The sequence below is a fragment of the Panicum virgatum genome, chromosome 2K, assembly GCF_016808335.1.
Source record: "Panicum virgatum strain AP13 chromosome 2K, P.virgatum_v5, whole genome shotgun sequence".
NCBI classification, from domain to species: Eukaryota; Viridiplantae; Streptophyta; class Magnoliopsida; order Poales; family Poaceae; genus Panicum; species Panicum virgatum.
Genome location: NC_053137.1, coordinates 42,369,352 through 42,391,444, shown reverse-complemented (window position 1 = coordinate 42,391,444; position 22,093 = coordinate 42,369,352). Strand labels below are relative to the sequence as shown.

Below are 22,093 nucleotides of genomic sequence, written 5' to 3'. Positions count from 1 at the left end.
TCCAATTTGGCGTGTTTATCATGATTCCACCAATTAAGTTCTACATAACATTTGATATATGAAATAGTATGAATTAAATTATAAAAATTTAATAATAAATACAATGAGAAATCAATCTATATAATAGTTGAATATAGATTGTTGACCAAATCTATATTGACTCTTTACGACTAGAGAGAAAATTGATTGGGCGGGACCTTAGTAATTGTTTAGTTTGTCTTTTGCGATATATGAGCCTTACAATGCTTAGGTTATTCCAACGCTTAGGTTATGAGCATTTCAGATTCATTTCAAAATTGGCAATCTTATCATATGTTTTATCTATTTGATACCAACAACTCAAATACTTCAAACTTTTATTATAACTTTCTTCCACGTTGTAGTACAAGATTCATATTACAACTTTTATATTGGCTACAACTTCACTGTTCAACTACATTTCAAACTTGAAACTCTATAAACTGACTAATAGGTCACATTGCTCTTCTTCAAATACTTATTCAAATTCAAATATTTTTGAATGATACTTAAACTTATTTCATTCATTTAGTCTAATCTTAATCTTGTCCACCTATTTATACTATTTTTTCTACCATCTCATATTTTAAATACTCAACTTCCACACTTTGGCTAAATTTAGCTAGATTTTAACCTTATTATCACGCGTGACTCTTTTCTCTAATGCAACTTAGTCCATTTAAATAATCATTTAGAGTTTTAATCCTTTCTTCAAATCTTGATGAGTGTCAATTAATCTTCTTTTACTCCACCTTTTAAAGGTTTTTAATTGAGCCCCTCAACGTAGCTACTTAATAACATATTCAGTGTTTAGAAAATTTAGCTTACTATGATTATATATTTTAATTATTTTAATCCAGCTGTAAACCTTAGATTAATTTCATCATAAATTCGTGTGAATGTGACACTTAGGTCAATCAACCCAAAAAGTTCATAAACTTTTTTAGTTGTTCACCGTAGGTCCATACCTATCCACGTATGCATGTAATGCCGTCATGGCTTTCTGACGGTACATTCCCCTTCTCTTTAATGTCAACTTAGTTTATAATGAAAGTTATGTACCCATGGCCTTCTTTTCCACCATGACTTATTCTGGAAACTGATAGCCAGGAGTGTGTGAAGCTTTGGAAGGAGGGAGCCAATCAGCGCTCAAGAATTGCATTCATCATCGGAGAACTCGAGAACTTAGCTCTAGTCTTGTTAATTTTTTTTAACTTTCACAAGTCGTGCTTGTAACCGAGTTGCTCATGTTCTAGCTAATTAAGAAAGTTTCAGATGATGATAGGCTGGGTGAATGGCAGTTAACCCCAACCTGTGTAGTTCACTTGTTAGCTTCATATTGTAATCCCGATTGATCAATAAATAAAATCACCAAGTCACAAAAAAAGACATATCCATCCTATGGTCAGCGGGACACTCGTGGATCACACCACTTGTTTGTCTAGCCAATACCATTGCTCTAGGTGCCTTCCATCTATCTCACCACTCTAGATATAAGCTACCATTAATATCTAGAGTGTTACACTATATTCTATATTCAACAATTATATAGTTTGATTTCTCATTTTATTTATTATTAAATTATTATAATTTAATTCATACTATTTCATATATCAAATATTATGTAGAACTTAATTGGTAGAATCATGATAAACACGTCAAGTTGGAGACGACCCGATAGAGGTAAAGTGCTTAATATGCTGTTAAAAGCTTAAATAAATTATTTAAGCATCTTAATGACTTCAAATAAAAAAACTCAAAACTACAAAGTTGTAGATCTCGTTGAGAGCTACAATTTTCATATAAAAATTATCTTCATCCGAGTTCGTATGAAAAAGATATGATTTTTCTAAGGTCAGACTTTGTCGCGCCGACAGGGGTGGCATGATAACTGACAAAACTATACTGTCACGCCGGTGAGAGTGGCGTGACAAGCTTGACATGTGGAATATGTGCTGGTAGACTCCTTCCGGGCGCTTTAGAGCTTGCCAACGTGGCACGCCTTGTCATGCCAGTGCATGTGGCGCAATAGCATATTTTTGTCACGCCACGCGGATTGACGCGACCAAACGGGTTAGATCTGCAAATATTTATTTGGATGAGTTATTTTTAAAATAAAACTTAAAAATATATTAAAAATAGAAAATTCGCGGTGATCGTACATGTTTTCGAGGGAAGAGATCAAGCTCGCGAGCACATGCAGAGGCGCGGAGGGTCGTGGCAAGCAGCGCGCATTATTTGGACAGTGCCGCAGGCAAATTTGATGGCACCGCGCGCAATCCATAGCACTGTGACACTCATATGTACTTTTTTCCCCATGCACTATGACTATGTTTTTTTTATCTCGGCGTCAAGTTGTCAATGGGTACCCACTACCCTTACTTAAATCCATACCCATTATATTTGGGTAGAGTATGAGTTACCAATCTCAACTTGGATATGGGTAGGATATTTACCCATCAGTTAGTTCTTTTCTATTCTCGTATGTTCCGTAACTCCGTTTTTAATGTGGGGCCATGTGTATGTGTAGCTACACTGCTTTGCACTGAGTAGCTGTCGATTATACTGAGTTATATCCAATAAATTTCTGTCAATTTCGATAAAATTTTATAGTGTGAACGCGAGATTTTATTTCCAGGATCCGGCTCTTAAAATGGGGCCCATGTGTAGGTCTAACCACACTGCTTTGCACAGAGAAGCTGCCGGTCATACTAAGTTATCTCTAACAAATTTTAGTCAATTTTGATAAAATTTTATAGTGTGAATGTGAGGTTTTATTTTCAGGGTCCGGCTCTTGATGTGGGGCCCACGTGTAGGTCTAGCCACACTGCTTTGCACAGAGTAGCTGCTGATCATACTGAGTCATTTCCAACAAATTTCAGTCAATTTCGATAAAATTTTATAGTGTGAACGCGATGTTCTATTTTCAAGGTCCGGCTGATCCATTTCAACTCACTCCACTTAGAGGCTTATTGTCTACCCATTAGATTATCTATACCCTTTGAGTAATTATCCACCCATTTAGATATGGATTAATTAAGGATGGGCAGTTTATGGGTATGGGCGTGTATAACCCGTTGCCTCCCAACGGCATCGTGATCTCGGCGGAGCCCCACCGGTATCTGTTTTTTATGTGGTGATGAAGTTGTATTTCCGATCATGTTTCTGCAAAATAAATCGTCTTTTTTTTACTTAATCCATACAGAATATGGACCCTGGAGTGGAAAAAATGCTTTTAATAAAAAGTCGGGTAGCTAAGAACGTTGTCATATCCAGGGTTTACAAAACCGGTGGGAACCGGTCTGGTTTGACCGGTTACCGGTCAAACCGGTCCGGTCCGGTTCCGGTTTGGGTCGGTACCAAACCGGCCCAAATTCAAAATTTAAATTTGAATTCAAAAAAATAAAAAATTCCTAAAAATACTTCAAGGTGTGACGAATCTAATTATGTCAAATTTTCTCAAAAATTCGTTCGTTTAACATACTTTTTGGGCATTTAAAGTTAAACCAAAAAAGAAAAGGAAAAAAATAAGACGGCCCATTGAGGCCCACTTGCTAAACCGGTCAAACCGGCCGATAAACCTGTCAAACCGGCCGATAAACCTGTCAAACCGGCCGGTATACCGTTCCAAGTCGGTTACACATGCGATTTTAAATTTGGATTTGAATTCAAACCGGTCAAATCGGCCGGTAAACCGGTCTAACCGGCCGGTATGCCGGTACGAACCGGTTGAACTGCGTATTTTGAATTCAAATTTGAATTCCACCAGTACCGGACCCCGGCGGTTTGGCCGGTCCGGTCGGTAAATGAAACCCTGGTCATATCCACGGCCACGGGGCTACACGAGGCCGGCTTGACCGCCGGGACCCTGGTGAAGCTCTTGAGCGCTTCTAGATATTGATGATTCATGCAATGGAGGGGAGGACTACTATGACATCTCGGCCCAGCAAGAATGAATTTAAGTCATACTTGGCACTGGCTCGTGGTTAGACGTATGTGTGCGTGCCAGGACGCGGACATATGACGTATGGCGCGTGTAGATCCATGTGTGGTCACACGGCATGGCATATATGTGCCGGTATTAGGCGCATGGACGACGTATGCTAAGAGAGAAAGTTTCTAATTGATTGCCCCACTGTGCGGGTATGTTGCCAACGAGGATGTCGGGTCCTTTATGGGGTGTATGTGACATCCCAGCCCACAAAGATGAATTTGAGCTCACGCGCATGGCATATATAGGGAGTTGTCCCACCTTACTAATTGAGAGTGAGTCTCACCAACATATAAAACCAAGTGTCAAGTGTATTTCGACCCCTAGGTTAACTCTTTTACGCGAAGCGAGGACGACAGCGTAAGCGAAGCTGGTGCGAATCCGTATTTTACTCAACATTCATATGCATCTTATTAGAGCAACTCCAACAACCTCTTTAAAATAAAGTGGATAGGGAAACATAGCAAAACTAGGATGAAAACTGGATCCAACATCCAACAGCTTTTTTATTGTTTAGCTAGCCTCCAAATCTCTAAATTTAGCTAATATTATTGCTAGTCTCTTGGAGAAGATTTTAACCTCGTCATATGTGCGTCTATCTATATGTCTATATAGAAAAACGATATGTCGATATCAAGACAAATATCATTGTCGTCTGTACAAGGTGCAAACAAATACAATTATAACCGTACAATGTTCCAAAGAATAGAACGAATCCAGCCGATTTAATGCAGGTCGCTACCTCTTATTTACCTCTTGAGAAAAGAATAGGGAGTGAACTTAAAAAAAAAAGAACAGCTACTGGAGTCAGACTGTCAGACACCGTATATACACTTGATGTCCTGTTTCGGTAGTGGTTGGTTGCTCTGGCAAGGTTCGCCTCGCCTTACCGAGCGAGGGCTCGGACTCGGAGCTAGCTGCGCCTTCGTATGGACGCCCAGCTCGCCTACCACTCGGGCCTGCCCTGGCAAGATCTGGGCGCCGCCGCCTTTCTCCTTGCTGCCGCGAGCGTGCGAGCTTGCTGCTGCGGGCTCGCCCGGCGCCGGCGGCCTCGCGAGGATCGCCACCGGCTCGCGCGCGTGGGCAATAAGGCGCGGCGAGGCAGCAGCCTGGTGCCGCCGGCGCTGGGACTGGGAGCCGAGCGCGACGCCGTGGCTGCTGGCGTCCCTGGCCACAGCCTTGGCCCACAGCTTGAGCTTCTCCTGGACGTCCTCCCGGCGGCCGCGCCGGGCCCGGGCCCGCGCGGCCTCGTCGCGCCCGAACGCCAGTGCCATGTCCGGCGGCACCACCGTCTCCAGGAACGCCTCGAAGGCCCGCAGGTGCTCCGGCGGCTCGTCGTCGTCGTCGTCGAGGCTGTACTGGTACTGCGCCCAGTCGGCGCCCGCCATCGCCGCCGCCTCGATGGACGGCCTGCCCATGCTGATCAGCTCGTCTCTCTTCACCGTAAGTAGCTTCCCCTTCTTGTCGTCGACGTGGCAACGTCGTCGTCGTACGTCGCACGTACCAGTATCACGATGCTGCCGTACTTGTTGCTGTACTATGGCGGCGTTGGCTGTGTCAAGCTGCATGGACGACCTGTGTATTATTTATAGGATAGGAGGTGTAAGGTGGTTAGCCAAGCGGCGTCGAGTATTAAGCGTGATTTGACCACCAAGATACGAGAGTACGGAGTCGATTTCTTGTCCTAATTATCGTCGGGTGCTAGTAATCCCGACTCCGATCCGACCGGGTGTCAAGTCACGGGTCTTGTTGTTGGTCGTGTCGTGCAATCGTGCGTACGTGCGGGAGGACTGTGGACTCGGAAATTTCGTTCCCAAATCCGGGCCGGCCGGGGCGAGGGGGTGTTCGCCTCTCCGTTTCCGTTTCCAGCCGTGATTCATGTGAGCTCTGCTTGATCCCCCGGGCGGGGCGGGAGCTCTGACCGGCACACGTGACTCGCCCTGCCTTCGTACGTGCGGACGTCACGCTCGGGTAAAACGGGCCGGCCGGCCAAGTCTAGCAGGCAGCACGCCCTGCATGCACTGGACGCGCACGCAGACGACCGTCTACTATTCTTCTCGACGGGGTGGAACGTCGTGCTCCGTACGCGCACGTGCCGAATACACGTGGACATGGCTTTAGGATTTCAATGCGCGCGGGGATCGGAAATCGATCGATCGGCATCTCAGCTTTGCCTTACGCCAGTGTCAGTGAGGTTTTATGGAGAAATTTATAGCACTAAATATTATTAATTTTGCTGACGTGACAAGAAAAGAGAAAAATAGAGTTTTATGAGATGTGAGAAGAGTTTTATCACCATGAAACTCATTTGGCACGGTTACCTAGTTCCCGGTTTAAGTATCTGTGTCCATAAAACTCCCACTAAAACTGTCCTCGATGAGATGCACCGCGCGCGTGCGTTCGTGTGAACACAATCTAGGTTTGACTGTTGACTCGGATCAGGGCAGGGCCCTCCCTGCGACTGCTCAACTCGGGAATCCAGGCGTGTTGCAAGTGTAGAAATCAAGAAATAGACTATTGGTCCATTGCTAGCTAGCTTCACGAGTTTACCACCTTTCTAGCTCCTTGACGAAATTAAGGCGCTCGTTGAGCGCGCGGTTTCCAATTCTCAAAAAAAAATTCAACAGTACCAGACACATCGAATGTTCGGATACATACATTGAGTATTAAATATAGTTGAAAAATAACAAATTATACAGTCTAACTGATTAGCACGAGATAAATCTTTTAAGACTAATTAGTTTATGATTGGACATTATTTGTCAAGTAACAATGAAATGTGCTCCAGTATCAAAATCAACAACTTTTCACCAACTAAACAGAGCCTAAGGCCCTGTTTGGATCTCAACTTTTTTCAGAAGTCCCTATCACATCAAAAGGAATCTTACTATTTTATAGTATTAAATAAAATCTGTTTATAAATGTTTTTTGACAGCTGAGTGCTTTTTCGCGAGACGAATCTAATGAGCCTAATTAATCCATAATTTGCTACAGTGGTGCTACAGTAACCATTCGCTAATCATGGGTTAAGATGCCTCATTAGATTCGGCTCGCAGTTTAGCCCCAGGGTTCTGCAGTTAGTTTTATAATTAACATTTATTTAATACTTCTAAATACTAAAAAGTCCCTGAGACTTTTTTTAAGTCCCTATTCCAAAACACCCCCTAAGAAAAGGAAGATGATATTTGTTCCAGAGACACAGCAGAGATTGCGTTTGATTTTTCAGAGTTCAGACACACCGCGAGGACTCGTCGGAGAACTGCACGCCAACGTCAGCACTCCGATCACCATTCACCACGACGCGCGCGTTTCCCAACTTCTGGCTAGCTCCTCTCAGCCGGCTGCCTCTGTACGTGCCGGTCCTGCAAGTTGCCTATTCTGAATATCTGATTCTGATCGAATCACGAGTTGCCCGCTTCAGTCAGTCGATGATCTACTACCAGCCCGATTGCTTCCGATCCGGTTCACCTTCCACAGACAGCCAAACCATATACATTCGTTTGTTATATTATATTATTCTCTCAATCCCAGCTCGATCTTGTATTTCTTTGTATGCTCCAGCAGTTTGCTCGTGATTTTTTTAATACAAATTTTTAATGAAATTACAAAAAATTACCTTTGATCTGAGGAATTTCAAAACTAGACTATTGTCGTCTGCTGGTTAGACAATACATAGATTTCATCCACTAAGTGGACGAAATTTAATTTCGTCCTGCCAATAGACGAAAATACATGGAATTTACAGAATTCGTTCATTGTGCATGACGAAATTAAAATTTCATCTACGAAAATTGATTTTGTCCGCTAGGAAGACGAAAACTATCATTTCGTCTACTAGGTGGACGAAATATAGATCATCGACTAGCTACGCTATTGCTTGCGTATTCTCTTTCTCGTAGGAAAGAGAGAATTAACAAAAGACTCCATCATTCAGCTAGCAGCATCTACAGATTAAAAGAAGGAAACAACAGCTTTGTCACATACCAAGTACAAAACAAGCACAGCCTTCAGCTTCATTCGGTGATACTAATATAAGTATGGGAAAAATGTGATTCGATATCTCTCCGTTCCAAAAAGAATGTAAATCTCGCTTCCCGAGAAGTCAAACGCTTTTAATTTTGATTAAATTTATACAAAAAATTACAAACATTTGAGTCTTCAAATTGATGCAGTATAGAAATATATTACATGATTAATCTAAAGATACTTATATTGTAATATATATATTAGTACTATTTTGTATAAATTCGGTCAAAGTTGAAATTATTTGACTCCTCGATAAACGAGATTTACATTTTTTTTGGGACGGAGGGAGTAATATAATGTCTACCAAATACACGGTAGAGGGTCGCTGCTGCTATAGTAGTAACTGCACGAAAGAATGAAAAACAAATATAGTCAAACACATGCGAGCTGCCACATCACACACCAGTCAGCGTCTCTGTTTAATTTAATATGGAGTAGTTTTCAAACAGAAAGTAACAATTGAGGAAAAACAGCATATATCTCCTACTATCTAAAAAAACAAAGTTCTGTCGACACTCAGCGTGCGTCCGCCTCCTCCGCGAGTCTGCCCCGCCGCTCGCACAAAATCGGCTGTTCCCCGCTGGACACAAATCGGCACCGCTTCCCCGTCTCGCGCTCCTCCTCGCGCCGCCGTCCTGCTCGCGGCGTCCTCGCCCTCCCCGTCTCGCTCGCCGACGCCTCCGATCCCGCGTCGCCCTAGCCCTCCCCCTCCCCGTCTCGCTCGCCGACGCCGCCGCTCCCGCGGACGCCGCCGCCACGCCCTCGCTGCCCTCGCCTCCCCGTCGCGTCCGTCTCGCCGTCCTGCTCGCGGCGTCCTCGCTCTCCCCGTCTCACTCGCGGACGCCGCCGATCCCGCGTCGCCCTCGCCCTCCCCGTCTCGCTCGGCGTCGCCGACCCTCTCGCGCGCTATGGCCCACTGGATCTATGCGCGCGGCGCCTCCAAGGTCCTCTACCGCATTCGGTGAGTAATCTAGCGTTCCTCTTTGCTCTGGTTCCATTGTTTCTCTTGCTGTTCGTCTTCTTTTTGGCCGTCTTGGGGTGAGCGAGAGGTCTGGTTGGTAGTTCTGCTGCTGAGCCACTTCAGCACCTAAAACACCAGTTATATTTGATTTGTTCTGATTCCATTCGAGAGGACGGGAACTTGTGGGAAACAGCTCATAAGATTTGAAGTCAGCTTAGTAAACAAGGTGCAGGGATTGGAACAACGGTTTGCACTGGGATCAAACAGAACTTTGGAGATACAAAACCATCAGTACACCTACTTTAGCTGAACGTATCTACTGGTTCAAACCTTCTTTAGTGCATATTTTGCTGTTTCAGTTTTCTACCAATTTTATTGGTTACCTTGACCGAGGAATGACTTATGGTGCTATCCTTAACATGGATAAATTCACTTCACATCGCCTGGAGCTTGGAAGATTAATGCTGGAAGTTTTGCTAACACCTATTGCATATTTGAGTAGGCTTTTGGCTCCTTCGAGGTTGAATTCGGCTAGCTTTAGTATGTTAAGGAATGCAGCTTTCGTTTGGCATTGGAGTGCGTATGCTTGAATTATAGTACTGGCTACTCATATATAATTATATGAGAGACTGAACTCCGAAGCATAATTTGCAGTATCATATTATGTCACTGTAGGTTTCTAATATGATTGCATGCAGTAGGTGTTCTGATGGATTAGATTATCCTGTTTCCTTATGATTCCTATATGAACATAGGGGCACATCTATGGAAGTTCAGGTAAGCTCTCATAAGCAGGCTCCTAATTGCTTCAAATAATGGTGAGTTAGGTACGTGTACATTTGCAGTTACAAATAATTTTCACATTTTAGAAGTTACAACTGCCTTCAAGTTTGTGGATCAGGTTTAGAGCATTCCTGGTGGCTACTGGGTTGAAGATGAGGTGATCTTATACATGGTAACTAATGCACAAACTTGCTTGACATAGGCTCTGATTCTGATGCTAAATGGGAATTTTTGGACTAGACTAGAAACAAGAACATCAGGTTAGGTTTCTGCATTAGAAAGAAGCTCGATACCTACATATCAGGTAATACATTATTTTAATTATCCATTTTGAGTGTTTGTCCCGCTGAATTTGAATGCAAAATTACAATAACCTCTTCATAGACTAAATATGTTCAACTAGAATATTTTTGAAATATGAGTCACCGCAAACTTATATTGTGTCACACTTGATATGAGAGAGTGATGGCGTATCTGAATTGTTTATCACAGAAACTGTGAAGGAAAAAAATGGCATTTCTGAAATGAGCTACGCTTGGGTGTTGATATTTTTTATTTCATTGGGAAATAAGAGGACTTTTCTGTGCATTTTCATCCAAACTCAAATATCCCATTGTAATGTACAACAAAAAAAACAAAAGGTGTGTATATATGCCACCAAGCACTATATAATATATGCATTAATGTTAGTTGGATTTGTGTTTGCTATATCCTATATGACAGCTGAATGAACTAGACAGATACACTTAATGGTAACTCGGTAAGTGTTTGGTTTTTGTCAAACTAAGAAAACTCATACTGAACTAACTCAACGTTTAAATTGCTGAAAACCAGCAATCATTCAAATAAGTCAGCTTGAATAATCTTTGCACTTACATATCCAGGTTCACATGATTTGCATATTCAAACAAGTGTACACAATTGTAGTGGTGGATTCGGTGATCTGTTAGAGCCGGACGCCCGGACCATGTGATTCGAATATCTAGAGGATTGGAGCTTCTGTTAGCCATTAGTCACTGTTGTAACTTGTAAGATTTTAAGTTGTAAGTCTAATATGGAGGAAGAAGAGTACTTGTGTATCTGCGTCTCACAATCAAGTTAGTTATATTTTATTGATTTGAGTGTTTACAGGTTTATTTCATTGGAAATAAGGGGTCTTTAATGTACATTTTCATTCAACCACAATTGACAGAACTCTAATTTCTGTCTTATGCGAAACACTGAATTACTTTGGAACAATGTTATTTATTTTTTCTTTTAGTTGTCTTGAATTACTTTGAATTCTAATAAATGTTTTTCCCACCCGTAGCTGCACTGCAATCAACACCCGCACTGCAATCAACACCCGTAGCAACGCACGGGCATTCAACTAGTAGAAACAACTAAAACCTATTCCCTTCGGTGCTTGTTTGGTTGCACGTGGATTCATTTCATGCTCGGGTTCTGCAGGACCATGGAAACAGGATTTCTAGATCAAAGAAAGGTAACAGTTGTGAGAAAGAACTGGGGATATGTGTAATAGCTTTCCAACCAAAAAAAGGCAATAGAGACCGAGATGAAAACTTTCTGGCTCATCTGGTTCGTCCATGTTGCATCCGTCGGATGCAATCCGTCGGGGACACGGGAGCGCTTGAATCATTCTCAGGTGATCGGAGAGGACACTGGTAGGCAGCAGCGGCCCCAGAAACGGCCGGTGTTGACAGCCCAGGTCCAAAGAGCGTAGATCTAGAACCCGGAGTAGGCGAGCCGGAGCAGCACGAAAGTGAAGGAAGAAGGCCCAATAGAGACTATCATCTTCTGGCGACAAATTGCATCCAAATCAATCAGAACACACGGAGAAAACTGTCGGGGGCAACATTCCTGCAGCCGAAACTAGCTGACCTGAGTTGCACCAGGGGCGGATCTAGCGGGGTGGGGGCAATAATTTTTAACGATGAATGAAGAGGAAGAAGAAAAAGAGAAGGAAGAAAAGGAAAATAAATCCCCCTAGATGTACATGCTAGATCCGCCACTGGTAGCGCCCATCTACATCCCAGAAATTTTCACAACTCAAGAATAATTAATTAAGAACAACAAAACGAATGGAAAAAAAAGACAGTGATTTCCAGTCTGGAAAATGGTTTCAATTATGCGCATATACACCAGAAGAGTCTCAGTTCAGCACACATATAACCATGAACGCTGATGCCAAGTATAACCGCTCAGGCAGAGACCTATATAACCTTTCTTCACAGTAACGGAGGTAAAAAGTCAAAAGGAAAAACTCAACCACATATTCCAATTCACCTCAAGACAGCTGCACACCCCCTGCCGCCTGGTGCCTCAGTTGGAGCTCGCACCAAAAACCCTGATCCTCTCTTCGATCTTGGCGCTGCAGCAGGGGCAGCGAACCACACCTTTATCCTCTTGCAGCTTGTTGCAGCCAACGCACAGGACTTGGTGTGCGCACTGGAGCAGGATCACGCACGCCTCCTCCTTCTTGCAGACAACACATTCCCGGCGGCGGCTTGGCTTCTGGGCTGGCTGTAGCGGTGGGCGGTTCGATGTGGCTGGTGGCCTCTGGATGTGCTGCTGCTTCGGCGCCCGCGCTGTGCTTCGGTTAGTCATGCCAGGAGGGCTGATTGATGGGACAGCTGGTTGATTTGTGCCTGTGGACTTCTGCAGACGGTTCAGTTCGTCTTGAAGTCTCCGGAAGTCATCCTTGTAGCACTGAGATTCAACTTCTTTCTTCCGACGAAGCTCTTCGAGTCGGCGATCAGAGTCTGCTTTCGCAGCTTCCTTCTTCCTGTGTTCCTCTTCCAAAAGTGCCACGTTTTCTTCTTTCGCCCTTGTGTCTTCTCTTATCTTGATCTGCAAACCAAACATATACTTCAAATCAGTTGTACTGTTACAGTTATTACCTCACTAGGTTCAGGCAACGTCACAGTATTATGGGTAGAGAAGTGCACTAATCAATATTATAATTGATCCAACATGGGCTAGTATGATGTCAAACCAAGACAATTTGTGTCCAATCTGAAGACTTCACCATCTCAAACATATTGTAGCTTATTATCCGCAATGAGCATAATATTAAATAAATCAATGCTAGCAATATGAAATGAATATGTCAAATGATATAACTACATGATATCCACATCATGATGATACAAGACACTAGGGTAGAAAAGTAAAAGCGCCAACATGTGGCAAGTACAAAATTAAACGCCTTAAGAAAAGCAAATCACTGGAATGAAAAGGATGGTAAGAGCTGCATGGAATCGGTCGTAGAAAGATTTGATTGGAGATAAAAGGGTGTGTTATCAGTCCCCTAAATACCGCACCAATGAGCAAGTTACAGCCTGTTTATGTCAGTAATACATCAGCCAATTTAGGTACAAATCCAGAAAATTAAACAAGGTAATGTTCAGGGTAGGCAGGTTAAGGGACTAATATTATAATAATCATCAGGAACTGCCATAAGAAAATAGGTGTAGAAGGAACCCTATTTACCAGAAAACCAGGCAACATGTGCATACTGGACAGCTAAGGTAGGGAGAAGCAATTGCATTATTCCCCTGTATTGGTACATCTATGGTTTCTCTAAGAGAAATGGCATTTCAAAACAACTTATGGTTGTAATAACCTGCAAGTGGAAGTGTTAACTAAAATATAAGTCACTAAACTCTAGTCATAGCTAAAAGTTCAATCAGTTCAAATAACAGTGCCAACAAACTTTGCAATGTGAAACAAGCAATAGTTTAATGGTAGACAAATAAGACTGAACCTAGTCACAGATTAACACTGAACAAGCCAAATTTGCTTTGGGATAACAGTGGTTGAGCCGAATCTTTCGATTTGAAACATCACAATACAAAGCAAAATACAGCAACACATGGGCATAATTCTAACATAGCACAAGACTAATGTCAAATGCTTTACCCATGGAATACATTCACTAAAAGCTAGTAAGCTACACAAAGTTTGCCAACATATGCTATGCGTATGGAATGGCTGTCACTATGCTAGTCAGAATTAGCAAATTTAGTACAAAAGTGTGTATGGAAGTCAAACAAGATTGCCATGGGCAGCTGGGACATGATAAAAACAAGATCAAAGCACAAGACTGCATTACGCGATGCAGCATAAAGCAAATGACTGATGAATGATTACGGACACTGCCTTTATGCCTGCTCTTCCTCTTTCAGTACATGACATACACCGATGCATAGAGGGCAAACCCGTAACCAGTTGGCATTAACGCGTGCATCCCCAGTTTTACAACTGACCACATAGTTAGGCCTGGATCAGCATTAGTGCAAAAACCATATGCAGAATATGCATTTTTTGTGGTCCAGTAGTTCAAAAATGCATGCAGTAATAAAAAGCTTGCAGCACCCTCTGAAACCAACAAAATATGCACATGGAATAGCTCTATGACATCTGTGGCCTGAGGAAGTACAACCCGTCACCAAGACACAATTGTTTGGAGATTCTTGACTGTATGTTTAACTGTTTACTGATTCCCAAGTTTCGTCAACTTATGGCTACATGCAACCACATAAAGACACATGTACCCTCATGTCTTTGTTTCTGGTTTTCAGATTTCACCACCACTTCTTCATTAGACACACTTAATCTACTACAGGAGGACCTTACAATCCATCCAGGATCATCAACCATACCCCCTTCAAGCATTAAAACTCTGCTAGTGACAAATCACTGATACCAAACTGATAGCCTAGGCCCTAGGGTTAAACAATGGATTGGATATGATCATATGACTGTGGCCCTGTTTGGATACTCTAACTAAGTTAGAGGTTAGAGTTAGTATCTAACTCATGAGTATCTATGAACTAACTCTAACCAAAGAGGTGTTTGGATAGAAGGGTTAGATTGACCATAAATGCACCTTTCCAATCATTTGGCCTCTTTCTAGCAAGAGAGAGAGAGGAGAAAAAGTGGGCCCCATCTAATCTAAGCACCCCTTGGAGGGGATAGTTTTTTTTGGGTATCTAACCAACTCTAACCCTCCTGTTTGGATATTTCAGGGTTAGATGAGCTCCAAAAAGCCAACTCTAACTCTAACCCTGGTATCCAAACAGGGCCTGCCCCTACCCAACAGCCTAGAGCTGCGGTATGGATTGTAGGGGCTAGGAGGGCAGGGAAGTTCCTTGATAATTCATTCTTGCCTTCATCTGACGACCCCTCCTTCCAAATGGAACTCCATCCAGTGGTGATTCAGGAGTGGTTACTTTATTGTGATTGATATAGGAGTCATGTGAACTTATCGGTTTCATATTTGGGGATTGCTCACCGCACCTGCCACGCGGTTATTTGGGGAGTCATGTGTCACTTAGGCATCAAATTGCAAATGTGACACTAGATTTCCGCTGAAAATGGTGGAATAGCCTGAATTATCCCTTTTTAAAGAGAAGGGTTGCCTAACAATTAGAAACTAATAGATAGAAAGCAATCAAAACAAAGCAATACACCTAGGTACTTAAGAAATCTGGACCAAACAGACAGGCTAAGGCCGCACTGGCCCTAGCCCCTACACAGAGCAGACTAGGTGTATTTGACTAAACTGAAATACACAACAACAGTAATCTGCTACAACTACACTCAATTGTAGATATTTGATCTCTTCTAGCATGAAGATTTTAGAATATAACCAAGTACCTCCTAGCACATAACAGAAATGAAACCCATGGAACTATGAGACGAACAAGCATATTGAATTTTCGAGTTTTTCCTAACCTCCATGTTTTTTATTGCCTTGTTGACCTCAGAAAGCTCCCTCTCAGCCTGTGTAATCTTTGTCTTGCATTCAGCAATGTCCTCCTTGAGCTTCGCTTTCTGGCGCTCCCAGACATCAAGCTTTTTGGTATCCTTCTTCTCTTTCCTTAACAGACCCTGACATTGTCTCTCAGTCTCTGATGCACTCAGCTTTGCAGCTTCCATCTCTGCACGTATCTCTGCATTTTCCATTTCCAGCCTCTGAACTGTCGCATTACTCCGGTCAAGCTGCCCACTCTTTTTCTTCAGCTCATTCTCCAGATGAGCAAGTCGCTTCATTGTGTCATCCTCCATCACCTGCTTTTCCTTCTTCCGTCGCTGGTTCTCATCATGTTCCATCCGCAGCACACGCAGCTCGGTGAGATCAGTACCAAGCTTGCGAGCAGCCTGTATAGCCTTTCCCTGTGCCCATTCCCTTCGTTCCTTGAGCTGCGCTTCCATCTCTCTTGTCTGCTTAATAAGGTCACGCACCATCTGGTTCTTTGGATCAGGGTTTGCATCTGGTGGATCCTTCTTGTCAATGTCCAGCGCTTCAAGTTCCGCAACAACAGACTCAATGAGCTCCTCAGTCGAGAGCTTCTTGGCAAAGGACTCCTTAGGTTGCCCTTCTGGTACAGCACCGCTGGACCGTGACCACCCAGCAGCCTTGAGGCAGGAGATGGTCGCAGCGGCAGGACCCTGGCATACCGCGAGTCTCATGAAGGATTTCGGGTCTAAAAGAGCGGGGTCATGGGCGGCGGCGGCAGCTGTGGTGTTATGGTAGTGGATGTGTCCACGCTGTGGGGTCTCGGCCACATCTGGGGAGAGGTCCTCACTCTCAGCAGGGGCCGCAGCTTGTGCGTGCTTACCATTGAGGGAGCAGCCTATGGCAACCGCCTCCTCGAGGCGGAGGTCGCTGGAGAGAAGGCACCACAGGGCTTCGCCCCGGGTGAGGGTGGGACGGCTGCTCTGGAGAAGGCAGACGAGCCCCGCGAGGGAATACTCCTCGAGGCGCCGGAGGTCGGCGAAGCCGCCGACCCCGCCAGCGTGGCCGGGGTCGGAGAGGTAGTTGCGGGCGTTGGCGACGATGTTGGAGACGGGGTCGTTGAGCTTGCCGTAGCAGTGGCCCGCGCGGAGGACGGCCTCGAGCGACGCCTCCTCACTGTGGCCGAGGTCGGCGAGACGGGCCAGCGCCGCCGCGTACGCCTCGTCCAGTCTCTTTAGCAGGCGCTCCTCCAGCTCGTCCGCCGCGTCTTCGCCGGCGGCTGGATCGGGATCGGAGGCCGGCGGGGGCGCCGCCGCGGGGCCCGCGCGGGCGGTGCGGCCCTTCCGGGACGCGCGGCTCCCGCGGTCGCGGGCTTGTCCCGCCATCAGAGCGGAGTCGGAGGCGGAGGCGGCGGCTGAGGCAGCTATAGGGTTTGGGATGGGATCGGAGGTAGGGGTGGGATGGGGTGGGCGGCGCGCAGACCACGTCGATGTGTGCGAGGAAAATGGCGTGGGGATTGGTAACCGAAGCGAGGAAGGGGAAGGGTAAAGAAGGGGCTCTTTGCTGGGCTCGATTGGGTTCTGGTGGGGCTTTAGGGCTCTAAGAGCCGGCTCCCCAAATATGGGTCTCTATTTTGTATTTTTGGGCCGGCCCATAAAATTTAGGGGTTTGAAATTCTCTCCGGACTCCAGTCAGCCCGACCAAATGATGGCTCCTAAATTAATCTGACTAGTAGGACCCAGCTGTCAGCGAAACTCTACCGGCTCCCACCACCCCCTTCCCTGGTCTCTGCCTCTCCTCCTGGCCCCCTCTCCTCGCGGCGAGCCGGCGACCACTGGGCGAGCGGCAGCGCCATTCACCACGTCTTCGCCGGCGACGAGCGCCCGCTAGGTGTTCCCTCCCCTTCCCTTCCTGCTGGGCGAAACGTAGCACCCTATCCGGATCTGGGTCGGTCCTCCCCTGCGTGCTGCCCAAGTGATCTCGGGCGGTCGAGTTCTTGCACGAGATGAGCGGCTAGGGGTTCGGTCCGGGGAGCCCCATGTCCTTTCGCTACCCCACCAGAGCCGGCGGCGGCGGCGACTTCGACCTCGAGGCCGGGATCTCCCGCAAGGGCCGCAAGCCCAAGAACCCGCACCTCGAGGCCTCCGTCGCGATGCGGTTCCGCCACTTCTACGAGGCGCACCCCATGGCTGTCGCCGCCGCCCTGCTCTCCGCCGGGCTCGCCGCCCTGGTCCTCCTCTCTATGCACGAGGCCCGGTCCCGGAGCGGCACAAGCGCGAGCTTGTAGAGGACGCGGTTCCCCGTGCCCATGGCGACGACCGTGGCGCTGGCGAGGGCGACCTCCATGCCGGCACCCCTCCCAACGCCAGTGCGCCCCGCTAGCTGCCCCGTCACTGCGCACCTCGGCGGCGCCTCCCTCCTGCTCCTGCTAGGCCACACCTGCACCCACGCCAACGACCACGGCTCCGCCGCCGCCGCCGCCACGATCCCCCGCGTCGCGACCAGCGGCTCCCTCGTCGGCGGCAGCGCCCACCGCAGGCCGAGCGCCGCTCCATCAACGCGAGGCGCGCGGGCGCAGAGCAACAGCGGGTGCCGCTCCGCGGAGGGGCGGCACGTAATGGGGGACGGCGGGGCCATCGACGAGAGATTTGGGGGTGGGCGACCGCCTCGTCCATCGCCGGCGAAGACGACCTCCTCGCCGTCCTCGTCAACACCGCGCCACGCCGAACTGCGCAGAAAGCACCCCACCTGGACGCCCCGCCGGTGGCCGCGTACGCTCTCGCGTTGGCCTACCGATCACCTGCACCAGCCCGGCCTCAGGCTTGCCCCGCCGACGGCGGCCACCCACGAGCACCACGGCCTCCACGGCGTCCGCGGCGCCCCGCTGCTCCTCGGCCGCAAAGAGCCCCGCCGCCGCGCACCAGAGGGCGGTCGACGCCGCCAGCGGCAGGAGCGAGGCCGCGGCGCGCGGGACCGCCGCCGCCGCGGCGCCGCAGCACAGGAGCGCGGCGATGGTGAGGCCGGCCGCAGCACAGGAGCGCAGCGATGGCGAGCGCCCCGGGAGAGGAGCAGGCGGGATGGCGGCGGGGGCGGCCGGCGCGGGAGCCGCGAGCGCCTCTCCGAGCGAGCGAACCAGAGGAGAGGGGAAAGAGGAAAAAAAGAAGTGAGGCTCACATGTCGGGTGGAAATAGAGGGCCTCCAGTTCTAGGGACCTGGGCCAAAATTTGGTAACCTCCACAAAATGGTAGCCCGTTTAGGGGTCCGGCTGGAGTTGGTTTTTTCACCTGGGAGACTAAAAGAAGAGATTGATGCCCATTTAGTCATCCGGCTGGAGATGCTCTAATGGGCTCGATTGGGCCTATAAGAACCGCATCGGAAACGGAAAGCAAATAATGAGATTGGGATGAAGCATTTGGAATTTTGCACTGAATTTAGGATTCTGAAGACTTTGAAGTATTACGAACTACCCTTTGAATCTGGCTCAAAAGTCAAACCAAGTGGCTGCGTTCCAACACAAGAAAACTAACCAAATGAAATCCAAGTAAATACTACTCTATTATTTGCTAAATGGAATAGTGACTGCTCTATTATTACACTGGATGTTGGTCTCAAAAAAAAAATTACACTAGATGTCCCGTTACCAAATACTGTACCCATGGCTAGCCGCGCTATGCTATTGCCTCGCTGGCATAGCACCACCCATTTCCTTGCCTCCCAATTTCCAGGCCAAGGGGATGATTAGCCGGGCTAATCATGACTCCATGAACTTACTCTTCTCTATGCTGTCATACATAGCACACCGCACACGGTGGCCTCTTCTACAGTTCCACGCGCCATGTCGCTCAATAGAGGTCCTCCACACATACACATCGGTAAAGCTTAAACCGCCATGTTCTTACACCTAGCCTTTTTTCTAAGTGCAGAGTGCAGACCACTGGTTCTACTTCTACAGCTGGATGGGCTATTGGCTCTGGTGATGATCGCTGGATTCTCTGAGAGCTTACTAAAAGGCCTTTTGCAGTGCTCTTGGACTTTGAAGTAAACGTTTTTGTGTAGCTTGGTAAGCTTGATTTATTTTGCTGTCCAAGGATAGAGTGGAGTGGGGTCACATGTTCTGAGTGCCGCGATATACTGTATATATAACTACTGGTAAGACAAACCGAAAATCGCATGACGATCCAATTAGCCCATGCTCTCCAGTCGAAGCAAGTGAACATGCCAACGTTGTTAAGCTCAGAACTAATGAACACTGCTGCTCTAGTTACACACGATTCTACCTAGTATGTTAAATCCTCTGTCATGAGTCAGCAAAAACTGCGAACTAGAGCAACTGGATTTCTTCGATCCTTCAATCAGGTGATGCGAAACAAGTAACCTTTATAATAGCATATGTTAATAATCAGATAGTGAAATTGCGAGGAAGATCTTCTTGTAGTGCTGCTGGAACACATAGGAAAGACGGTTAGTCAAGCACTGGATTTTTTGTTCAGGCGACAGATCTATAATGTATTTTTTTTAGAGGAACTACAGCAGGTATATATCTATATGCCGAGCTGAACTTGTATTAATCGATGCAAGGCAGTTACAAGATTTGCGAAAAATTAAAGTTGGAGAGAGGAAAGCAACATGTCTAGCCTATTTTACGTTCTCCATTTTAGTCTCTCCAGAAGTGAGGCAGGAACAATGTAGGGTAGAAATTAAAGTTCAATACTTGGTAAATTAAGTTCAGCTGCAGATGTACAAAAGGCTCCTATATAATCCTGACCTAGCTAGCTTAAATTGTCCCAGTGCTGACCGCTGCATACTGCAGTGTTTTGTTAGAAAAGTGACTTCTTCTTACAGTGTTTTGTTTCTTGCAGGCCAAATGGACCAGAACACCTCAGCTGCTCCCAGAAGAACCATCGTAGCCTCCTTTTGTGACGAAGATGCTTCAAAAAAAAGTGGTCAAAAGGATCAAAAATGAGAAAAAGAGGAAAGCGGTTCTTACTCGTCTTGATCGGAGCCGCAACCAACTCATGGTTGCAGCCTCAAGTTGCCCGATGCCGAATTAAAAAGGGTTAGCTCGCCGAATAAACACCTGCACCACCCTAAAAAAGCCACCCGATCCATGGTGGCACTGGAGCCATCTGAAGGCCATGGCCGTTCCTGAGCAAACGAGGTGGATGCCCGAAGGATAGACGTGTACAACTACGGCCTACACGGACGACGGGAACATCTACACCAGCCTCTACTCGAACCAACATGGCCGGATCTGGACATGCGATCTCCGCCGGTTGTTTTCTAAGTCCATTTTATAAGTTGTGCTCGTGTTTTAGATGTTAAGATCCTGTTTATATAAGTTCTAAGTAATGTATGTTCCTACAGAAGAAACAATACGATCTATCAGTTCCATAGTGTTTCTTGGGAACCAGTTCATTCTGCCTACAGTGCAGCAAAGGTCCCAAACGCGTTGAGCAATAGAGCACTGAAAGAAAAGATGGTTTCTGATTTCAAAGGCATCACAAAAAGCACAATTTGTATCATCGCATTTCAACCTCCATTTCTCCATACTTTTTTTTAGTAAATATGCAGTCATTTCTGATTTCTAAAGCACCTGAGAAAGCACAACTGCTACCATTGCCTTTCGAGCTCAATTTCTTCATATTTTCGCTAGTAAATATGCAGTCGTTGAGAACCATCCAGATGAAGATCTTGTTTTTGTGAGGCATCCTACAGGCTACAAGTCCATAACACCTGCAAGTCTGCACCTTTTAAGCAACCTACCAAGAAATTTCCTGTGTAACTTACTACTCTCTTCTACTCTCCACCTTTGGCCATATTTCTTATCAGCAGTGTAAACTTTAGATCTATCCAACACCACCCCATTGGACTCAACTATTCCATTCTGGTGGAAGCAGAAGCATCTTCATACTGGAATATACCATTTCCCCTTCCTCCAGCACCGTTTGCCGACACTGGCAACAATGTATCCTTCACTTTCTTCATGACCCTTGGGCATTTGCAGCCAAAAGAAGCATTATCCTCCCATCTGTTGTGAGTGAAACGAATTCTATCATCATCCACTAGAGATTTGTCACAGCCAAGATGGAACATATCTCTACTCCCACACACAGCCTTCATGAATTCAGAGCACCCATGTTTCTTTATATCACAGGTGCTGTTCACATAGACTGCATATTTCTTATCAATAATCTCCTTCCACAAGGTTTCATCATGCTCCCCAAATCTGTAAAGCCACCTAGACAGAAGGCATTCATTCAGAACACGAACATTAAGAATGCTCAGATTTTCATCATCCTCAGAGACGTATATTCGTGTCCGTTCTTTCTGATGATACTTTTGCTTCTGAACTGTGCCATGCCACAAGAACCTAACCCAGATTCGATCTATTTCTGTAATCAACCAGTCTGGCAGCCAATAGAGTGACATACTGTAAATTAGAGTGCGACTGACTGATGAATTTATCAATGCGACTCTCTCATTCAAAGATAAATTGTTGCTTTCACATGCCGCTAGTTTGGAATGCATCTCGTCAATAAGTGGCTGCCAATCTTCTCTTTATAATCTTGAA

General features: G+C 46.1%; 2 protein-coding genes and 1 long non-coding RNA gene across 3 annotated transcripts; 1 reads left to right on the top strand and 2 right to left on the bottom strand.

Annotated features, from left to right (window-relative positions):
• Positions 1-4,821: 4,821 nt before the first annotated feature.
• Positions 4,822-5,577, bottom strand: LOC120695319. The gene has a single exon (XM_039978601.1). The coding sequence runs from the start codon at positions 5,575-5,577 to the stop codon at positions 4,825-4,827; it is 753 nt and encodes a 250-aa protein (XP_039834535.1). The 3' UTR covers positions 4,822-4,824.
• A 2,983-nt stretch (positions 5,578-8,560) lies between these two features.
• LOC120677972 lies at positions 8,561-11,018 on the top strand. The gene is made up of 2 exons (XR_005676463.1): positions 8,561-8,996; positions 9,752-11,018. It is a non-coding gene; the product is annotated as an uncharacterized LOC120677972 (long non-coding RNA).
• Positions 11,019-11,861: 843 nt separating this feature from the next.
• LOC120677947 (MND1-interacting protein 1-like) lies at positions 11,862-17,050 on the bottom strand. The gene is made up of 2 exons (XM_039959132.1): positions 15,519-17,050; positions 11,862-12,629 (listed from the first exon to the last, which is right to left on the bottom strand). Exons 1-2 carry the CDS (start codon positions 16,905-16,907, stop codon positions 12,102-12,104), a joined length of 1,917 nt encoding a protein of 638 aa, XP_039815066.1. The 5' UTR covers positions 16,908-17,050; the 3' UTR covers positions 11,862-12,101.
• Between the last annotated feature and the right edge of the window lie 5,043 nt (positions 17,051-22,093).

What these genes read in the sequence shown, in the direction of transcription:
- LOC120695319 (XM_039978601.1), bottom strand. Translation starts at nt 5,577, where the DNA reads ATGCAGCTTGACACAGCCAACGCCGCCATAGTACAGCAACAAGTACGG.
- LOC120677947 (XM_039959132.1), bottom strand. Translation starts at nt 16,907, where the DNA reads ATGGCGGGACAAGCCCGCGACCGCGGGAGCCGCGCGTCCCGGAAGGGC. An exon ending in AGGCAATAAAAAACATGGAG is followed by an intron (nt 12,630 to 15,518) that starts GTTAGGAAAAAC and finishes TTTGGTTTGCAG; the next exon opens with ATCAAGATAAGAGAAGACAC.